The sequence below is a fragment of the Felis catus genome, chromosome C2, assembly GCF_018350175.1.
Source record: "Felis catus isolate Fca126 chromosome C2, F.catus_Fca126_mat1.0, whole genome shotgun sequence".
Classification (NCBI taxonomy): Eukaryota; Metazoa; Chordata; class Mammalia; order Carnivora; family Felidae; genus Felis; species Felis catus.
The window spans coordinates 3,527,637-3,545,828 of NC_058376.1; the positions used below are offsets into that span (position 1 = coordinate 3,527,637).

At 56.2% G+C, this 18,192-nt stretch overlaps 1 protein-coding gene across 12 annotated transcripts in view; it reads right to left on the bottom strand.

Annotated features, from left to right (window-relative positions):
* The window catches only part of SLC37A1 (solute carrier family 37 member 1), a 77,970-nt gene that overhangs the window by 10,610 nt on the left and 49,168 nt on the right, over positions 1–18,192 (bottom strand). For 11 of the 12 annotated variants that reach the window (XM_045036563.1, XM_045036561.1, XM_045036565.1 and 8 more), the window contains 7 exons: positions 11,661–11,792; positions 9,222–9,312; positions 6,877–6,939; positions 6,472–6,557; positions 5,465–5,513; positions 3,743–3,816; positions 1,058–1,136 (listed from right to left, as the gene is read on the bottom strand). In XM_045036563.1, the coding sequence (XP_044892498.1) occupies positions 1,058–1,136; positions 3,743–3,816; positions 5,465–5,513; positions 6,472–6,557; positions 6,877–6,939; positions 9,222–9,312; positions 11,661–11,792 (574 nt within the window). Of the gene's footprint in view, positions 1–1,057; positions 1,137–3,742; positions 3,817–4,330; positions 4,545–5,464; positions 5,514–6,471; positions 6,558–6,876; positions 6,940–9,221; positions 9,313–11,660; positions 11,793–18,192 lie in introns of those variants that run through there. The other variant, XM_045036567.1, reaches the window with a different exon arrangement.

The window sequence follows — 18,192 nt, forward strand, 5'->3', positions numbered from 1 at the left end:
CGTGCCACAGTGAATCGTCGCTCTGACATGTGTGCCCTTGACCCTAGACTGAGCGTGGGGATGCTCTCCTTACCCTCCTACCCATGACCTGCACCTTAGACCGTTCCTACAGCCTATGGGCTTGTGAGGTGGGCGTTTTAGAAAAGATCACTTTTTCACGGTAACTAATGGTAACTGTTAGAGCCTCTTTTCTCATTAAATGATCCAAACTTGTCAACAGCAATGATCTGAACTCTGTGGTAACAAAATTAATCAAAATGCCCTTAGTTGGTTTTTGCAATAAATTATTAACATAAATTCACACCTTTGCTGAAATACTAACTGAGCTTTAAGTGATTATAAATACCATATTTTTCCATTAGTAAAAATTATTAGTAATTTTTATTTATTTTTACGTATTTATTTTTAAAATTTTTTAACGTTTATTTTTGAGAGCGAGAGAGAGAGACCAAGGGAGGGGCAGAGAGAAAGAGAGGGAGACACAGAATCCGAAGCAGGCTCCAGGCTCTAAGCTGTCAGCACAGAGCCTGATGTGGGGCTCGAACTCACGAGCTGTGAGATCAGGACCTGAACCAAAGTTGTTTGCTTAACTGACTGAGCCAGCCAGGCGCCCCAATAATTTATTTTAAAAAGTTAATATTTTTTAATTTTAAGTAAGTACCACCTTTACGACAAGAGAGACATTCTCCATTTTGTCAAGACTTTGTGTAGGTCTTACGTATTTGGACGAAATTTTGGATTAAGTTCTCTTTGTGAAATTAACTGAGATTATTAAAAAAAAAATTTTATCAGCATCATTATACCACCTAACTAAAAAATAATCTTTGAAGGATTCTTGAAAAATAATCTTTCTTTTAGAATAAGCATTATAACAATACTGTAAAGAGTGTTTCATGCAGTAAAAAAAAACCCAACAACAAAAAAACCCCAAAAAAGGCCAGCCAATACTAGTATTATCCAGACACTTGGAATTCTTGGCATCTGTTAACTAGGATGTGACAATGTGGTTTCCCCTATGACCACAATTAACTTCTTAGCCCTAAAGATAACCACTCACCTACAGACCCGGTCCCGTCAATGATGGCGGTCACGGTGGCGAGGGCATGGGAGTTTCCTTTGAGACTTTTGTGCGTGCCCTAGAAGAGAGGAAAAACAGATGTGAGGCCCATCTCAGCCGCATCAGTGAGAAACCAGCCTGCCCCTCCTTACGATAATTTACCCAATTTTCGAAGCAATTCAAAACGTGGGGCGTTTTCCATCAGAAAAATCTAAAATCTAGTCCGATCCAAACTTACTTTGGAAAAATACACAAAGTTTAAGGGTTTTCCACAGTAAGACACCATCAGAGATATCTGTCCAAACACATTCTGGTTGAGAGAACTCTCAGAATTCTTCAATCAGCAACTATTTTACTTAGCACACCACACCTGCCAACGTGGGAAAGAAGGACACAGACTTGTCCCTACCCCGGAGGGGGGCCAGCATCAACGCCCACGTCCATGTTCCCGCGAGGGGCCTTCTGTGACACGTGCCGGTGGCTCTGCAGTACCTAAAACCCAACCCGGGTAATGGCAAATGCCAGGGAGGATGGGGAAGAGGGCAGGACCCAAGAAACCAGTGTGACGGTCACCAAGTCCTAAATGACAAACGGAAAGGAGCTTTGGTTTTCAAAAAGCAATACACACAAGGCTGGGGGGAGGGGGGAGCACAAACCGAGGCCAGTAAAAGAAAAGTAACTGATTGGGGGAAAAAAGGGCCTGGAAACCTAAAATGACACAAACCAAAGCCTGCAAAAACAGATGCTTGTGAGCGTGTGCACAGCAATATATAAATAAAGCACACACACCAAGTGATAATCACCCATAACCCATGTTTTCTGGAGTCTGGAGTCCCTGCTCTGTCCTTCCTCTGATCCCACAGAGCAGATGACTGTTACTGGTCTGCTGTGGCCCCTCCCAGCATCTGCGCCCCATGCAGGCAGGAGCACAAAGGGGGGCCTGATGTTGGAGGGCCTGCCGCCTGGTGGGACTCCCCAGAGCCCTTCCTCTGCCTCTCTCTGCTGACCCGATGGGACCTCTGGTTGTCCCAGGAGCGGAAGGGCCTGAGGGGCCGGGGACAGCGCTCTGAGCCGATGGGCAGGGTGAGTGTCAGGCAGACACGGGAGAGGAGGGGAAGGGGGCGGGCATGGGGTCCGTGCCCTCGGGGGGCCTGCCATGGCCTCCAAGCAGGAGAAGGAGCGAGTGGCTGGTGAGCTCCGGGTCTGACTCTACGAGGACTGGACAGAAATGCAGAAGAGAAGCAGGGTCACCGGAGACAGGAAAGTTCCAGGGGCCTCAGGGGCCCGTGGGGGAGGGTTCACCGGGCCAGACGCCCAGAGGGCCCGCCATCCTGCCCACGAGTCTACAGGCCACTTCTGGGTTGCTGCTTATGGTCTTGCTTGAGAAAAGTCTTGGGTGCACGTTAGTTTTGCCAAGATGGCACACGGGCCGCGTGCCCTGTGCCCGCTTTCCCTGGGTCACCGCCTTATATGGCTTGCTGTCGCTGCCACAGTCAGGAGCCCAACACTGATGCGTTATGTTTACCTAACCCAAGGACTTTCGTCTAAAGTCTCCTTTGACCTCGTTCTGTGTGGGACACCACATGACTCAGCCGTCACGCCTCCCAGGGCTCCTCCTGCCCCGCAATTCGGCCCACCTTCCTGGGTTCTGACCCCGACAGCAAAGTGCCCTCTGCTGGCGTGTGCGGGACGTTTCCCTCCTGAGGAGTCTGGGAGCGGGTTTGGGGAGGGTGGTCTCAGAGGTGAAGTGACATCTTCACAACACGTGTCCAGGGTGCAGGCCGTCACGCGCCCTGTCACTGTTGGCACTGACCTTGGTCCCCTGGTGGGGCCGTCTGTCAGGTCCCTCCCTGTAGCTATGACGTCACCGTGCACAGCCCGCACCTAAGGACAGAGAGGGCGCTCCCCTCTCGGAGGACAGGGTATCCACAGAAACTCTTGTCTGCGGGGGATTTGTCTCTTCTCTCCCGTTTATTTAAGAAACAACTTTTTAAAGAGGATCTTGTATCTTGGTGTGGGTGTCGGTGCCCGCTACGGACAGTGTGGAATGTCCCTCGTGTCAGGTGCATGAGGGTGACCCGCCCCCACTGGGTCTCTACGGGCATGATCAGGAGTCCGAGATCACCTTGTCAGCAGCCCCCTCCCTCCAGGAAGGACAGGTGAGTTGTTCCTGTGGACCCTAAGGCCCAGGTGGCTCCCCCCTCTCCAAGGCACTGGCATTTCTCGCCATGTGCGTGAACGTGGGCTTGCTTCCTCTCTGGAACAGGTCCTCTGGGGCTCAGGTCCCCGTCCGGATTGGCTCTGCGGAGACTAGCAGAGGGCCAGGCACAGGGGGCCGGGTGAAAGGAGGGGCCGACCCCAGTGCACCTCAGATCTGGGCCCCGGGGGCGGGCTCAGGGGTGCATGGTCACCAGTCCCCGGGGTTAAGCAAGGGCGGCACAGAGGATCGAGCCAGCCGGACTGCTGCCTTCTGACCTCAGGCCTCAGACGGGCCTCTCAAACTCGCTCGACACCCTCGTTGATGGAACGGGGGCAGCACCTCCCTGTATCTGCTTCAGGAGACTCTCAGAAGCGTAGGTATCAGTCACGGGCAAAAAGCCCCGTCTCTAAGACACCGTTTTACTAACAGAGACCGTCTCTGACCAGCACCCGCCCCCGCCCTGCGCCGAGACCGTGGCCACTCACCAGGTCGGCGGACACGGCGGTCGTGATCAGGGCGTACGGCCCGCTGACCAGGGCCCCGCTGAGCAGCAGCATGGCTGTGGGAACCAGAGACCAGAAGGAGGGATTCAGCAGCGGAACGGTGCCCTCTGGGAGAGCCCCCACGGTCTCGGCAGCCCCCGGGCGAGCGCCCTGGTGTCACGCGCGGGTCTGGCCTGAGCGCGATGTGGGCGGGTGCTGGGAAGGAGGCCCGCACGCCTGGGGCGCGGTGACTGCCGACTGCTGGGGCCAGGTGGTGAGCTTCTTCCTTTAAACCTGCCCCAGGTACGCCTGTAAGTCCCAATCACAGGACCTGCTGCTCCGTTTCCTCGACCCTCAACTGGTGGCGACTGTTGACAGCCTGGAGGGACCAGAAGCCCGGTGTCCCGAGTACGGATGTGCCGGGGGTGTGCGAATGCTCCCTGTGGTCAGTGCCGGCTGGCGCTAACCCCAGCCTTGGCCTGCTTTGCAGTGAGAGGGTGTCTGTCTGTCTGTCTCTCTCTGTGCCCGCAGCTGTGGACGGCTGCCCCCGAGGGACACCCGGACACCCAGAGCCACTGAGCTCCCACGGGCAGGGTAACGTGCTTACTTCTAAAGGGCATGCTTTCTAAACCGTCCTCCAGGCTCACTTTTCCAAATTAGCCACTGGTTACCACTCCTCTGTGCAGAAGCTTCTGGACCAGTGGGTCACGGGAAACCCACAGCTCCTCGTGTCAGCAATCTGACTTCTGGATGACTTCTAACGGGATCACACACAGCCTGCCTCCCTCCCGATCACCACTGCTGGCTGCTTAAGACAGAAAAGATATTTACCAGGGCGCCTGGGTGGCTCAGCCGGTTAAGCATCTGACTCTTGATTTCGGCTCAGGGCGTGATCTCACGGTTTTCGAGACTGAGCCCTGAGTCAGGCTCTGTGCTGACAGTGCAGAGCCCGTGTGGGATCCTCTCCCTCTCTCTCTGCCCCTCCCCCACTTGCACACACACACGCTCTCTCTCTCTCAAAATAAATGTAAAAACTCAAAAAAAAAAAAAAAAGAGGGGCACCTGGGTGGCTTAGTTGGTGAAACGCCTGGTTCTGCTCAGGTCATGATCTCACAGTTCATGAGTTTGAGCCCCTCATCCGGCCCTGTGCTGACAGTGCAGAGCCTGCTTGGGATTCTCTCCCCCTTCTTTCTCTCCCCCTTCTCTCTCTGTCCCTGCTCTCTCTCTCTCCTCTGAAAATAAATAAATAAACATTTTAAAAAATCCTTCCCAAGTGTCAGAGCCATATCTGATGGTACTGCTTGCAGGAAGTAAAGAATCGTCCTCCGGCGTCCTGCACCCGCTCTCAGAAAGGCAGCTGGCGGAGGGCAGCTGGGAGTCTGGCCCCTGCCGGGCTCTGGCCTGTCCTCACCTGCTGGGGTGCAGGTCTCGGGGTGGAGCCCTGCCCTCTGCCTTCCGGGGGGACACGTGGCTTCTCAGAGTGCCTCCTCGCGGCCCTGGAGCGGGTGGCCCGTGCTCTCCCACGCTTGTTCTCAATCCTGCAGATGGCAGGCCTCGCTCCTGGGGCAGGAGCCCCCCCCGAGGGACCTGGGACTATCTGGGCCACCCCACAGGCTCTGTTTACACCAGCCGAATGCCTCCACGCTAATTTGTTGCTCTGCTTCATCAAGCCGTGTGGACAAAAACCGCACACAGAAGACAAGAAGAAAGGCCGTGGGGACTCACCTATCGTGGCTTCTAGGCCCATTCTGCTGATGGTGGAGAACATGTAGAGCTGTGGACGGTGTAAAACCAGGGGGACAACCGGTCACTGTGAGCAGCCGGATGCTGCCCGGGCCGGCGGTTCTCAGACAGCTGACCAGAGAGGGGGCCCCTAAGAAGAAGCGGGGGCCCTGCGGCCCTCGCCAGGTGCTGTGAAGCCTGGTGCCCTGTCCCCACGCGCGGGCTCTGATGGCACCTCCCGCTGAGCTCCCAGGGCCGGGCACACGGCTTGGGGCAGCTCTCCCTGGGATCCACGCCTCAGTCCGACTGTCCCCTCCTCGGGCCGTCTGCCTAAACGGGTGCACCTGCTGAGGGGGTCCTGAGGCAGGGGCCACGGGGCCACACTGACGTTTCCTCAGTGAGGTTCTCTGCGGGTCTGCGTCAGGCAGCATCCAGGCCCTGAGACGCCGGACAGCCGGGCCTCGTTCCGGACACAGCCCAGCCGAGTGGCAGGCGGGCACGTGTGTGCCGTGCAGGCCGATGAGTGACGGTACTATTGTTGTGACAATAGAGACAGGCACACAAAGGGAAGGTCACCTGCCCTAGGTCATTGTCACCAAATGCGTTGAAAGCAGTGGAAGCCAGCACTACCGTAGGCAGAGCTGCTGCTGCCTGGGGAGGTGGGGGACCCTAGAGGCTGAGCAGGAGCCTGTGGGGGAGGGGCCAGGGCCAGGGGAGGGGGCACCCAAAGGGGAGCCAGGGATGAATGAAGAGAGTGGCCCAGCAACGTGCAGAGGGCAGGGGAGACATCTGGGGAAGGAGGCTTGGCAGGCTCAGTGCGGGGACACGCTGAGGGGGTTCTGAGGCCACGGCCAGTATCCAGAAACCATGAGTCACAAATGGGGCTGAGCCCGGGCTGGAGGTGACGGTGTGTGTAGGTGGGGGGGGGGGGGGGGGGGGGAGGCGGCTGCCCCTGGAGGCTTGGGGTCCAGACGGGGTGGGGGGTGGGGTGGGATGGGGGCCCGGCTCACCGTGGGGGCCGCAAGCAGAAGCATCAGGCCACAGGTGGAGGCCCGCTTCTCCAGTCGATCTGAGATCACGCCCGCCAGGATCCCACCTGCAATGCAGAGGGGGTGCTTGGGTCCCCGGGGCAAGATCCCACGGAGAGAGAGTGGAATATGCAAGACGGCAGTGAGGAGAGAATAATCTCCCTCTCCACGTCCCTGTCCACCCTCGCCGTCAGCCACGTCCCCGTCCCTCCCCGAGCGGGACTGTCCTCCCAGAGTGACGGCCATACGTCCACTTGGGTGATCCGACGGTTTGGGGAATGCGTGCTCCTCCCGATAGGAAGTCAACTCAGAGGGAACACGGACGCAGGTGTCCAAATGCCACCATCCAAGTTTCCGTCCACGTGCTACAGGGAGGGAGGGACTCACCGAAGATCCCGCCCACGTCAAACAGGGTGGAGAGCTCCCCGGCTTGTCTGGCATCAAGGTGATCTAACAAAACGACAAGTGTCCCCGTGAGCAAGTCACAGCAAAGTAAGACCGTGCGTGGCGCTCCTGTCTCCTAGGCATGACCTGAGCCAAGCCGCAGTCAGGGGTGAACTCGGGGTAAAGGAAAAACAGCAGAGGCTGCTACGTGGGGAGACGCGCAGGAAGGACGAAAGCGAAACGCTCTTCGCCGGAATAGGAGGATCCGCGTGGCTCGGCCTAACTCCCACCCCTCTGGTCCAGTGTCCGTCCCTGGGGTAGCCACAGGTTAGGCGCAGCCCCGAAGGTGCAAGAACTGCCTGGCACAGAGGCTCTGGCACCTGGGCGCACCCTGGGACACTCGGCGGACCCCGAGGAACTCCTCAGACAACGGGGAGGGAGCCACGCTGGGCTCCAAGGGGATTGAGGTTGGCCAGTGCAGGAGAAACGGGCTTGGGACGCATGTGGGACCATCAGTCGAGTCCAGCCTTTCCTGGTGTCCTCAAGGCACATACATCCAAGGGACTTAGCTTCTCCTAATCACTCAGACTGGAAAAGCCAGCAATTCGTGACTGGAGTCCTAAAAGTGTCACCCCTTCTGCAATCATGGGGGAACAAAGGAAGAAAGAAGGTATGATGTCTGTCTACACAGCGTGCGGCTTGCCTGCCCTAATGGGGGTCTCCGGTCTACACTGAGTATGGCTTGCCTGCCGTAATGGAGGGGGGTCTCCGGTCTACACCACGTGCGGCTTGCCCGCCCTAATGGAGAGGGGGTCTCCTGTCTACACTGAGTATGGCGTGCCTTCCCTAATGGAGGGGGTCTCTGGTCTACACCACATGCAACTTGCCCGCCCTAATGGGGGGGGTCCCTCCAGTCTACACTGCGTGCGGCTTGCCCGCCCTAATGGAGAGGGGGGTCTCCGGTCTACACCACGTGCGGCTTTCCCACCCTAATGGACAGGGGGTTGCTTGACAGGGAGCAACTGCCTTCCCTCCTTCCCAGACTCTGTCCCCCATAACGTGGTGGTCCCCTTACTGCCTCATCTGCTGTCCCTCTAAAACTCAGCCCTCCTGCCCCGGGCTCACAGCCACGTCTGATGGACCTTGTGGCCGTGGGGAGTATGTGGTGCAGGGGCCCAGGGCAGGCAGCCCCAAGAAGGGCCACTTTGACCCGAAGACTATTTTGAGTTGAAAGCAATCGAAGCCCGGCAGATTCGGGAACGTTCCTCACCTCGCCCACAACTGCCTACATTCGTGCTGGAAGGCAGAGCCCGAGCAGGAAGCGAGCTCTCACAGACGCTCCTCTGCACCTAAGGGCCTGGTCTGCACAGCGGGGCGGACGCTGTCTCCAAACACCTCCTCTCCCCTTCCTGCTAGCGTCCTCCCCCTTCGGGACCCCCAGAGCCCACCCCCTCCCGGGCTCAGGACGTCCTACTGGCCTCCTGTTGCCTGTCTCTGGAATGTCCACGTCTTTGTGGATTCCCCGTAGGCACCAAACTCCATTTGATTTCCTCCTGCTCATGTGTCTCGTGTCAATTTGACTCTCAGCCCAGCCACAACGACCTTGAAGGGCAGAGAAAGCTCTTCCTCCCTGACAGCGGTCTGTACTCTGTGAACCCCCGGATTCCACATCTCCCCTCGCTGCCACACTCCCCAGAGCCTACATCTCCTGGGGACCCCTGCAAGCCCTGTCCCCCGGCCCCTCTGACGATCCCCGTGCCCTTTCGGCCGTGTCTGCAGCCCCCGCACTCAAGGCTCCTTTAAGAACTGTGGTCACACGCAGCACAGGGAGGGTGACGGTGCCACGGAGCTGTGGGTTCGGTCACATGTACAGCTTCGGCCGTGGCTGGACTTCAGGAACCCAAGACAAGTTGTCAGCTGTCCCTAAAACTAGAGCTCTTCCCCAAGCAGCCATTTCCAGGTCGGATTAGTCAGCCTTTATTATCTCAATCCCCAAGGCCTCCTCCCCGCGCCGCAGCTGTGACGTGAAGTTCCAGGCAGCCTAAATTTAAACGCAGGCCGCCCCAGATAGTTAGAGCCCCGTGGAATTGGCAGCTGCAGCTGGGCTATAACGTGGGCCCTTTAAGCCCCATCAAGGTTATTACGGCCACAGAGCTTTCGTACCCGAATTCTCTTTTTGTCTATACGTTTCTCTAATCACACGTTGTGTGGTTCAAAAGCACGTCTCAAATCCTCGGGCCCCACGCGTGCCCTTTCCTTCCGAGACCGCGGAAGCCAGCGCACGAGAGGGGCGCCGGTCAAGGCCCTGCGTGAACTTAACGTCTGTGTTTCCAGCCGCACACACTCACCCACACTGGTGATGTAGAGTGGGAGCCAAAACAGGAAGGTGTAGCTGACCAGCTTTGCAAACAGCAAACACAGAGAGAACTCGATCACACCCTGAACGGGAGACAGAGAGCCGGTGTTTACCCCAATGTGTACTCTGCAGGTTGACTTACACGTGCGACCGAATTATGAATGACTTCGTTCCCATGCCAACGGCTGGCATCTCTGGTCTGGGCAGCTGCAGACGCTGCAGGGAGAGAGGATGCGGGACCTATAGGGCAGGGTGCCGCCTGGGGATGGGGGAGCGGGGGGGGGGGGGGCGGTCAGCGCATGGGCCCGCGGCCATTCCTGCAGGGCGTGCCCAGAGTGCATAAGACACGACTACCACGCCGCACGGCTCCGGGAACTTAGCGGTGAGAGGAGCTCTCCAACAGCGTGCCTGGAGGGGCCATCTTGTCACCGCGCACCCAGCGCTCTCTCTCCCCGGACCGGAATCCACTGCAAACGACACGGCAGCCGCCCCACACGGAACAGCCTTCCCCCTGCCGCACGCACGGTCGCCCGCACCCTGCCCGTGCTTAACACACCGGGGGTGCTGGGAAGTCACCTGGAAGAGAGACGTAGGCCTCCCCGAGGAAACCAAGGCCTGCGGCCTGACAGCTAAGGGGAGACACCTGCTCGAGTTTAGGTCCACTTTTAGAAAGAGGTGGCATTTTGAGACAGTAATTCAGGGTATCACTGGGAAATCTGGGTGAGAGAAGGGGTAACCCTAAGGCAGCATGTGGGGTGCGTGCGGGAACACCCCCCAAAACTGGGCAGAGGACACAGTTCCCAAGAGATGTGATTTTGAGATTAAAAGAGTCAGGGTCTCACAGTGGCGACCCAATAATGAGGACGTGCGTGTGACCGGCCTCATGCTAACCAGGCGCCTGGCGTGGTGCTCACTGCAGAACGAATGGTCTCACGAAATCCTCAGAACATGAGGCAAGTCCTACACCAGGCGCTGAGCCCGATTCGCAGATGGGGAAGCGGAGGCTCAGAGTGGTTGCCAACTTGCCCGGGACGCCCAGGGCGTCCACAGCTGGGCCAGGGTCAAGCAGGCCGGGGTTCTGAGGCTGCTCCGTCCACAATGCCACATTTCCTATGTGACCGTGGCACCCCGCCCCACCCTCAGCCCAGCATCTGGACCATAAGGAGTCACAGAAAAGTTGCTTGTTATTCACAACAAAATTTTAAAGGTAACTTTTTTTTTTTTTTTTTTAACCGGCATCTCCTACAGGCCACCCACATTCTGGTGACTCTGGGAGTCCCGGCCTGGGCTTAAACGTTCCCCACTGGCTGGAGACCAGCCTCACCCAGTCACGAAAGGGCCTCTGGACCCGTGTTCCCCCTGCCCTCTCTCACTGAGGGCCCACGAGGGTGCGGTCTGGGCGTGAAATCTGCAGCAGCCGGTGACACCCGAGGGCAGGAGCCCAGACGTTTCTAGGTGTGGTCCACGAGGTCTGGCAGCAGCGAGGGCCTGGACATCCTTCCCTGCGTGGGCAGGGTCTGCTGTCTCCCCTCCGCACCTGCTTCTGCCCCGGCTCTGCCGTCCCCACCCACCACGGCTCGCCACGTTAGAAGAACACATCTCCCCTGTGTCTCTGCGAGCTCCCCGGATCCTCTGCTGAGGGAGCCCAGGACTTTAATGCAAGAAAAGTCTAAACCCACAAGAAATCGCACCCCTGCACCCCTCCCCCACCCGTCTGGGGTCACTTCTCCCCGGGCCCCCTTCAAGCCCTGATCACGTACCGCTGCGCCCGCCGGCAGGTGCCACGCACGCCCGTCAGTCTGGAGCCAGGGCCCGCCGCCTCCCCGCGGACCAGCGCACCTGAGCTTTAAACCCCAAACAGGTGCACAGGCTGCACACCGCAGCTGTGCGTCCTGGGGTGGCTTCCTGCCCTCCCCCCGGCTCGCCCTCCCCCTCACCCCTTCCCCAGTAGCACACGTGGCTCACGCGGACTAGCTGTGTTCTCCTAAAAGCACTTCAGAGGGTAGAGAAAATGGAGCGGGCCCACCCACACCACAGAGCGGAAGTCGGGGACAGTGCCTCCCCGGGGCTCTCGGTCAGGGTCTTCGGGGCCAGGGAGGGGCTGGGCCAGGAGGGGCTTCAGGCCCTGCCGAAGCCAGACTTTCTGGTTTTCCAAAGGGGGACGGGAAGCCCTACTTGTCCAGGAAGCGGGTCAACGTCTACTCGGAGGCAACTAACTTGAAACCTTTCAGGCACCGGGTGTGAGGCCGACCCTGCGCCTCACTCAGACCCAAGACCACCTGTTGGCGGCTTCTGGTTTACGCTGTAGATTTCTAACCCCTGGATTATAGAACCATGGACTTTTTGTTTAAAGCTTGATCCACAGGCCAGTTCTCTTCACAGCAGGCGAAAGCGGCCCTTTCAGAAACCCTTCCCAGGCACGCGTACTCACGGGGATTCTCAAGGCCCCTGTGAAGCTGATGGCGGCCATGCTGCCCCCGCCGTCGGCCGGGAGGACGACGACGTGGCTCTGATGGACCGGGTGCTTTCCGTCTGACAGCAGTAGGCACTGGATCTCGGGGTCCTGGCGGTGAAGCCCGTTGGGAAGAAAAGAGACAAGAGGGGTTAGCAGGCATCCGGCTGAAGTGAGGCTGCAAGTCCTAGGGCAGCCGCTGCCCCGCCAGGTCTCGGGGGTGGCCTGGGCCCCCACGTGTCTTTACAAAACGCTACAAACATACAAAATCCTTGGGCCCGGCAATCTAGGATTCTGCCCGTGAAAGACAGTTGGAAAGGCGGAAGAATACGATACGGTGAACGCCACGCCCCCGTTGGGAGAAACGGGTAAAGCGCATCCACAAAAACAACATAATCTGGCAGCAACGGTAAAAACAAACCAACAGCTTGTGAGGTTTTGATGCTTATGTCACATTGAGTAACAAAACATTCCGAACTGCATTTTCATTATGATCTTAAGGAACACTGAACACGTACCTATTTTTCTCTATCGGGGTAACTGGCGGGATCTAATGATGGGGGAAGAGCAGCTAACTTCTAAGCTGACAATGGTTACTGCCAGGTGACAGAATTGCATGTAATTTCTAGGGAGGGGTCAAAAATTCTTCACACGGCCCTGTGTTTTCTAAAGAGCTCACACTGGACCCAGGCGTGTTACCAGAAATTGCATTATTTTAAAATTCATAAACCACTTCCAATATCCTGTGAATCCCGCTTCTGGACATTCCTGCAGGACAAAGTGTGCCTTCACGAAAGCAAAGAACAGTGCTCCCCCGTTCGGGGATGGGGGCCCAGCCAGGGCCGGGATGACCTAAAGACACTCTTCATGAGTGAACCATGAACTGCAAAGACTTCCAAAGCAGCGTTTCTGTGCATGAACACTTTCCACAAAGTCGAACGGTTTTGTCGCGTTTCCCTCGCTATAACCTGTGCAAGTTGGATATTCGGGATTCTCTTCCAGTGAAACACAGAAACTGGAAGACCGGGGGTGGGAGGTGGGGGTGGGGACAGTCCCCGTGGGGGACAGTCCGACGCCCGCCGGGAGCCCCGCGCCTCGCCCTTGGCCCTTCGCCTCGGGACGGCCCAAGATCCACACCTCCGGGAGGCTGGCTTCCGGCCCTGCGTGGCCTGGGGACGAACACACTCACGCGTAAGCGTACAATCTGATGTTTCCGACTGGGGATGACAACCCCCGGTGTGACCGCACATCTTCCCAACCACGGTCCCACAACAGCATACGGACACAGAAGACTTCCGTCTGAGTCTGTGCTGAATACGCGTCTCTCTCCTGAATGATGCTGGCTGTCCAGTTTAGGCCACAGCAATAGCAACCACACGCTGCAGACTCGGGGCTTGGAGGGGCTCCGGCGCTCAGGCTCTTCCCCAGGCCAGTCACCGCAATCTCGGGGGGCAGGCCGCGGGTGAGTCAGTGTGCAGTCAAGGCCGAAAGCTGGACAGGTTTTTTTTTTTTTTTTAATTCTGAATTTTCAGGTGTGGATTATACACTCAGGAATCAGTCCCGCAGCGTGTGGTGTCACCAATTTCATGAAGACTCTCCCCAAACCTATACAATCTCATATATCTCATTAAACTGCTTCTTCCTCTAAAATTTAAAAAAATGCGTTTTTTTTTTAAATTTTTTTTTTACGTTTATTTATTTTTGAGACAGATAGAGACAGAGCATGAATGGGGGAGGGGCAGAGAGAGAGAGGGAGACACAGAATTGGAAGCAGGCTCCAGGCTCTGAGCCATCAGCCCAGAGCCCGACGTGGGGCTCGAACTCACGGACTGTGAGATCGTGACCTGAGCTGAAGTCGGAGGCTTAACCGACTGAGCCACCCAGGCGCCCCTGCGTATTTATTTTTGAGAGAGAGACAGAGCACGAGCGGGGGAGGGTAGAGAGACAGAGGGAGACACCGAATCCGAAGCAGGCTCCAGGCTCTGAGCTGTCAGCACACAGCCCGATGTGGGGCTCGAACTCACGGACCGTGAGATCATGACCTGAGCCGAAGTCAGACGCTTAACCAACTGAGCCACCCAGCCGCCCCGAAACTGCTTCTTTGAATAAAAGATGTAAAGCACTTGCTAACGAATGAAGACTCTAAATTAGAAAATGTATGAAAAAATTTTATAGGAGAAAATAAAGATTTTCAGATGAGTTAATACCTATGTGTAGCTGTCGATACAGTTACTATACTCTCTTAGTAAGATACTGTATGTAAAATTTTAACTCCAGTATCATGAACACAGTGTGATATCAGTTTCAGGTGTACAATGTGGTAACTCAACACTCCCACACGACACTCGGTGCTCATCACAGTAAGTGTCCTTGTCAATCCCCATCACCGGTTTCCCCCATCCCCCCACCCCCATCCACCTCCCCTCCGGTGACCATCAGTTTGTTCTCTATAGTTAAGAGTCTGTTTCTTGGGGTGCCTGGGCAGCTCAGTCGGTTAAGCATCTGACTCTTTTTTTAATTTTATTTTTGAGAGAGAGAGAGAGAGAGACAGAGAGAGAGAGAGAGAATGAATCATGACCCGAGCTGAAATCAAGAGGCAGATGCTTAGCTGACTGAACTACCCAGGCACCCTAAGCATCTGACTATTGATCTCACGGTCGTGAGTTCAAGCTCCACCCTGGGTTCCACACGGGGCTCCATGCCGGGTGTGGAGCCTATTTAAAAATGAAAAAAAGTCCATTTCTTGGTTTGTCTTTCTCTCTGTTTTTTTCCCTTTGCTCATTTGTCTTGTTTCTTAAATTCTACATGAGTGAAATCCTATGGTATCCGTCTTTCTCTGACCGACTTCTTTCTCTTGGTATAATACTCTCTAGCTCCACCCACATCACTGCAAATGGCAAGATTTCATCCTCTTCTATGGCTGAGTAACATTCCGTTGTATATAATACACCGCATCTTCTTTATCCGTTCTTCGGTTCATGGACACTTAGGCTGCGTCCGTGTCTTGGCTGTTGTAAGTAATGCTGCTATAAACATAGGGGTGTGTGTATCCTTCTGAATTAGTGTTTTTGTATTTTTTGGGGAAATGCCCAGTCGTGTGATCGCGGAGTCACAGGGTAGGTAGTTCTACTCTTAACTTTTTGAGGAAGCGCCACAACGCTGTTCCAGAGCGGCTGCACCAGTCTGCATTCCCACCAACAGTGCACGAAGGTTCCTTTTTCTCCACCTTGGCCAGCGCCTGTTGTTTCTTGTGTTGATTTCAGCGGTTCTGACAGGTGTGAGGTGATACCACGTTGTAGGTTTGATTTGCCTTTCCTCCATGATAAGTGATGTTGAGCATCTGTTCGTGTGTCTGTTAGCCGTCTGGATGTCTTCTTTGTGTCTGTTCATATCTTCTGCCCATTTTTTAATTGGATTATTTGTTTTTTAGGTGTTAAGCTGTATAAGTTCTTTATATATTTTAGATACTAGTCCTCTCTCAGGTATGTCATTTGCAAATATCTTCTCCCATTCGGTAGGTTGCCTTTTAGTTTTGACGGTTTCCTTTGCTGTGCAGAAGCTTTTTCTTGATGAAATCCCAATGGTTTATTTTCACTTATGTTTCCCTTGCCTCCGGAGACACAGCTACAAAGGAGTTGCTGTGGCCAACGTTAGGGACACATGCCTGTGTTCTCGTCTAGGATTTTTATCGTTTCAGGTCTAGGACAGGTGTTTTGTAAACACAAAAACAGACTCACAAGTGGATGAGATTCAGCCAGATAAAGAGAAAACATAGAGGGAACAGACCCTGCTCAGCCAAGAGAAGAAGAGCGCCTCTAACTCAGAGCAGGAATTGTACACAGAAACCCGCCTGGTCACAGCCCTTCCTGGTTCCGTAAAGCGTGTCTGGATTGCCCGCTGGGCTGGAGAAAAGTCTCGGATCTAGCCCCTCAGCTCTTTATCTAAGCAAGCTTGGTCTTTGTTGGGAAGGGCCTCCTGCCCACACCCACTCATCTTTAGTCACAGCCTGGGGGCTCCTACCTACCAAATTCCAGTCCTTGGCAGTGTCTGGAGGAGACAGAGGGAAAAAGGGAAGTCCTGGTGGGTTTTGTAAGACAAATCCGGGGGTGGGGCACCTGAGTGGTTCAGTCCCTTGAGCGTCCGACTCTTGATTTTGGCTCAGGTTTTAATTCCAGGGTTGTGGGATCGAGGCCCAAGCAGGGCCCCTCACTGAGCATGAAAGCCTGCTTGAAAGTCTCTTTCTCTCTCTCTCTCTCTCTCTCTCTCTCTCTCTCTCTCTCTCTGCTCTTCCCCTGCTTGTGCTCTCTCTCTCTCTCTCTCTCTCTCAACGTAAAAAACAGAAACAAAAGCAAAAAGACCCCACAACAAACAGGGGAGGAAATCTGCCTCCTCCTTATAGAGCCAGAGACCCACCGGGCGGACCGGACATGGGAAGCCGGGCACCAGGAGCCCCAGGGGATCTGACGGCACCAGCAGGGGCAGAGCTTCCTCAGCCAAGGCAGCCCGCTCCTAGGCTCAGGACTCAGAGGGCAAAAGGGCTCCATGCGATGAACACAGACGCGCACACACGGCGGGCGGAGGGGAAGCGTGCAATGCTGCCCCGACAGAAACCGAAGCCCACGGCACGCCCTGTGCTCCCGCAGCCACACCGAGGAAGGTCTCCCCCAGAGAGCGTGGATTCCCACTGGTGCGCCACGTGGAATCACCTTTGACATTAAAACGCCCACTCAGTGCTAAGCATTGGCTGAGCCCCAGACAGCCAGAAAGACCCTCAGAGAAGCTGAGGATGACGGTGACGTGGGCCGCCAAGGGTGACAAATTCCCACCAGCCAGCCACAAGCCGAGCATCACAAAGACCCCCATGGAAGAGGGTCCACCTGGCTCGTGATGCCTGAGCCTCTCCCTCTTTGTTCGAACTCGCCTCCCCACGCGCCCCTGGCTTCACGTCTTTTCTCGCCAAGTTGCTAAGAATCACGCGTGGCCCAGACGCCACGGTGATGAAGGTGATGAGGGGGTGGGCGCTGCTCAACTCTGGGCCCCGCGGATCCGAGCTCGGTCACTCCGGGAGAGGGGACAACAGGGTGTCCTGCCAAGCTGGAGGGACATCCTGCCTGGTGACCCAAGAGCCCCCCCCCCCCACTTCAGTGGGTGCCGCGTAAGGGACATGGGACCAAAATCTGCCCGGTCACGGGCACATCAAGGCCAGCCTGCGGTGTGGCCGGGCCGGAAAAGACCCGCCAGGGCCTCTAAACATGCCACTGTCTCTCTGGTGGCACGTTGGTCAACGGAAGGCAAGAGGGAAGTTACGCTCAGAAGACGTGGTTAGCCGTACCGGGTGGCACGCTGCCAGAACACGCGGGCTGGGGGTCTCGCCTCAGAGGAAGAGGGGAGTCTTCAGTAACAGCCAGAGGGGAGTCACAGCCACGTGGACATCGGTTAACATCTGGTGGTGTGGACCGACTGTATGCGTTCCTCCCAAATTCCCGTGTGGGACCCCGAGCCCCGAGCGGTGGGCAGAGAGGTCACGATGGGATCAGCGCCTTGTGAGAAGACGCCCCGGGAGCCCGCGTCTCTCCCCGTGCTCTGTCTCTGAGCATCCAGGGAGAAGGCGGGCGTCTGCGGGACCCCAGACCTGCCGGTGCCTTGATCCTGGACTTCCAGCCTCCAGAAACAACTGTTTGAAACGCGAGGGAAAAATGTGCGTCGTTTAAGCCGCCCAGTCCGCGGTATTCTTGTTCCAGGGGCCCGAACTAACACACCCAATTGTTGACATGCACACTCAGGAGAGAGTAGAGAGTTTACAGGACTCCAGCGGCATTTCCCCCAACTCCGAGAACCAAGACGTGCGAGACGTCATTTTTCCCTTTTCCGTTATCTCAGCCACCACAAATAAACTTCCTTAGGCAGTAAAGAAAAAAAAAGTAAGAAGCCCACGTGGAGCATGTATCCTTCTAGCTGTTTGATTGAAAAAGAAAACAGCTTGCTATTTCAATGACTAAAACGAATCCAAAATGCCCCTATGGCTCAGTGTGGTCAGTGAAGCCGAGCCATACGAGAAAGTTCTTGGCAGTATCCTGGAGGGAGGAGGCCCACCGGCTGCATCGAGGCTTCCCTTCTGAGGAGGACCAGGCAGGCAGCTGAGCACTCGGTGCCTCAGTTTCCTCCTCTGTAACACGGGAGTGGCAGGGCAGAGGGCTAGGAGATGATTTTACGTTATCTCTTGGGCCCACCTCACTCGCCAGCCCTCCCTGTGTGGCCCCTGAACCCCCTGGCCCAGGTCCGCTCAGGCCCGCCCCCCTTCACGGCTCTGTCCACGCCCCCTGCTTAGGGATGGCTCCCCACACGAGGCCTGAACCAGCGCCCGCTCACCCGTCTCGGCGGGCTCTGTGCCTGGCATTTAGCTGCTGCAGGAAACTGCTGGTTTCCCCTCTGTCCCCCACCCGCCCCCCCAGAACGTGAGTCCACGGGAGCAGCGGGGACGGTGTGACTGCCGCTCAGGGCGTGGCCTGAC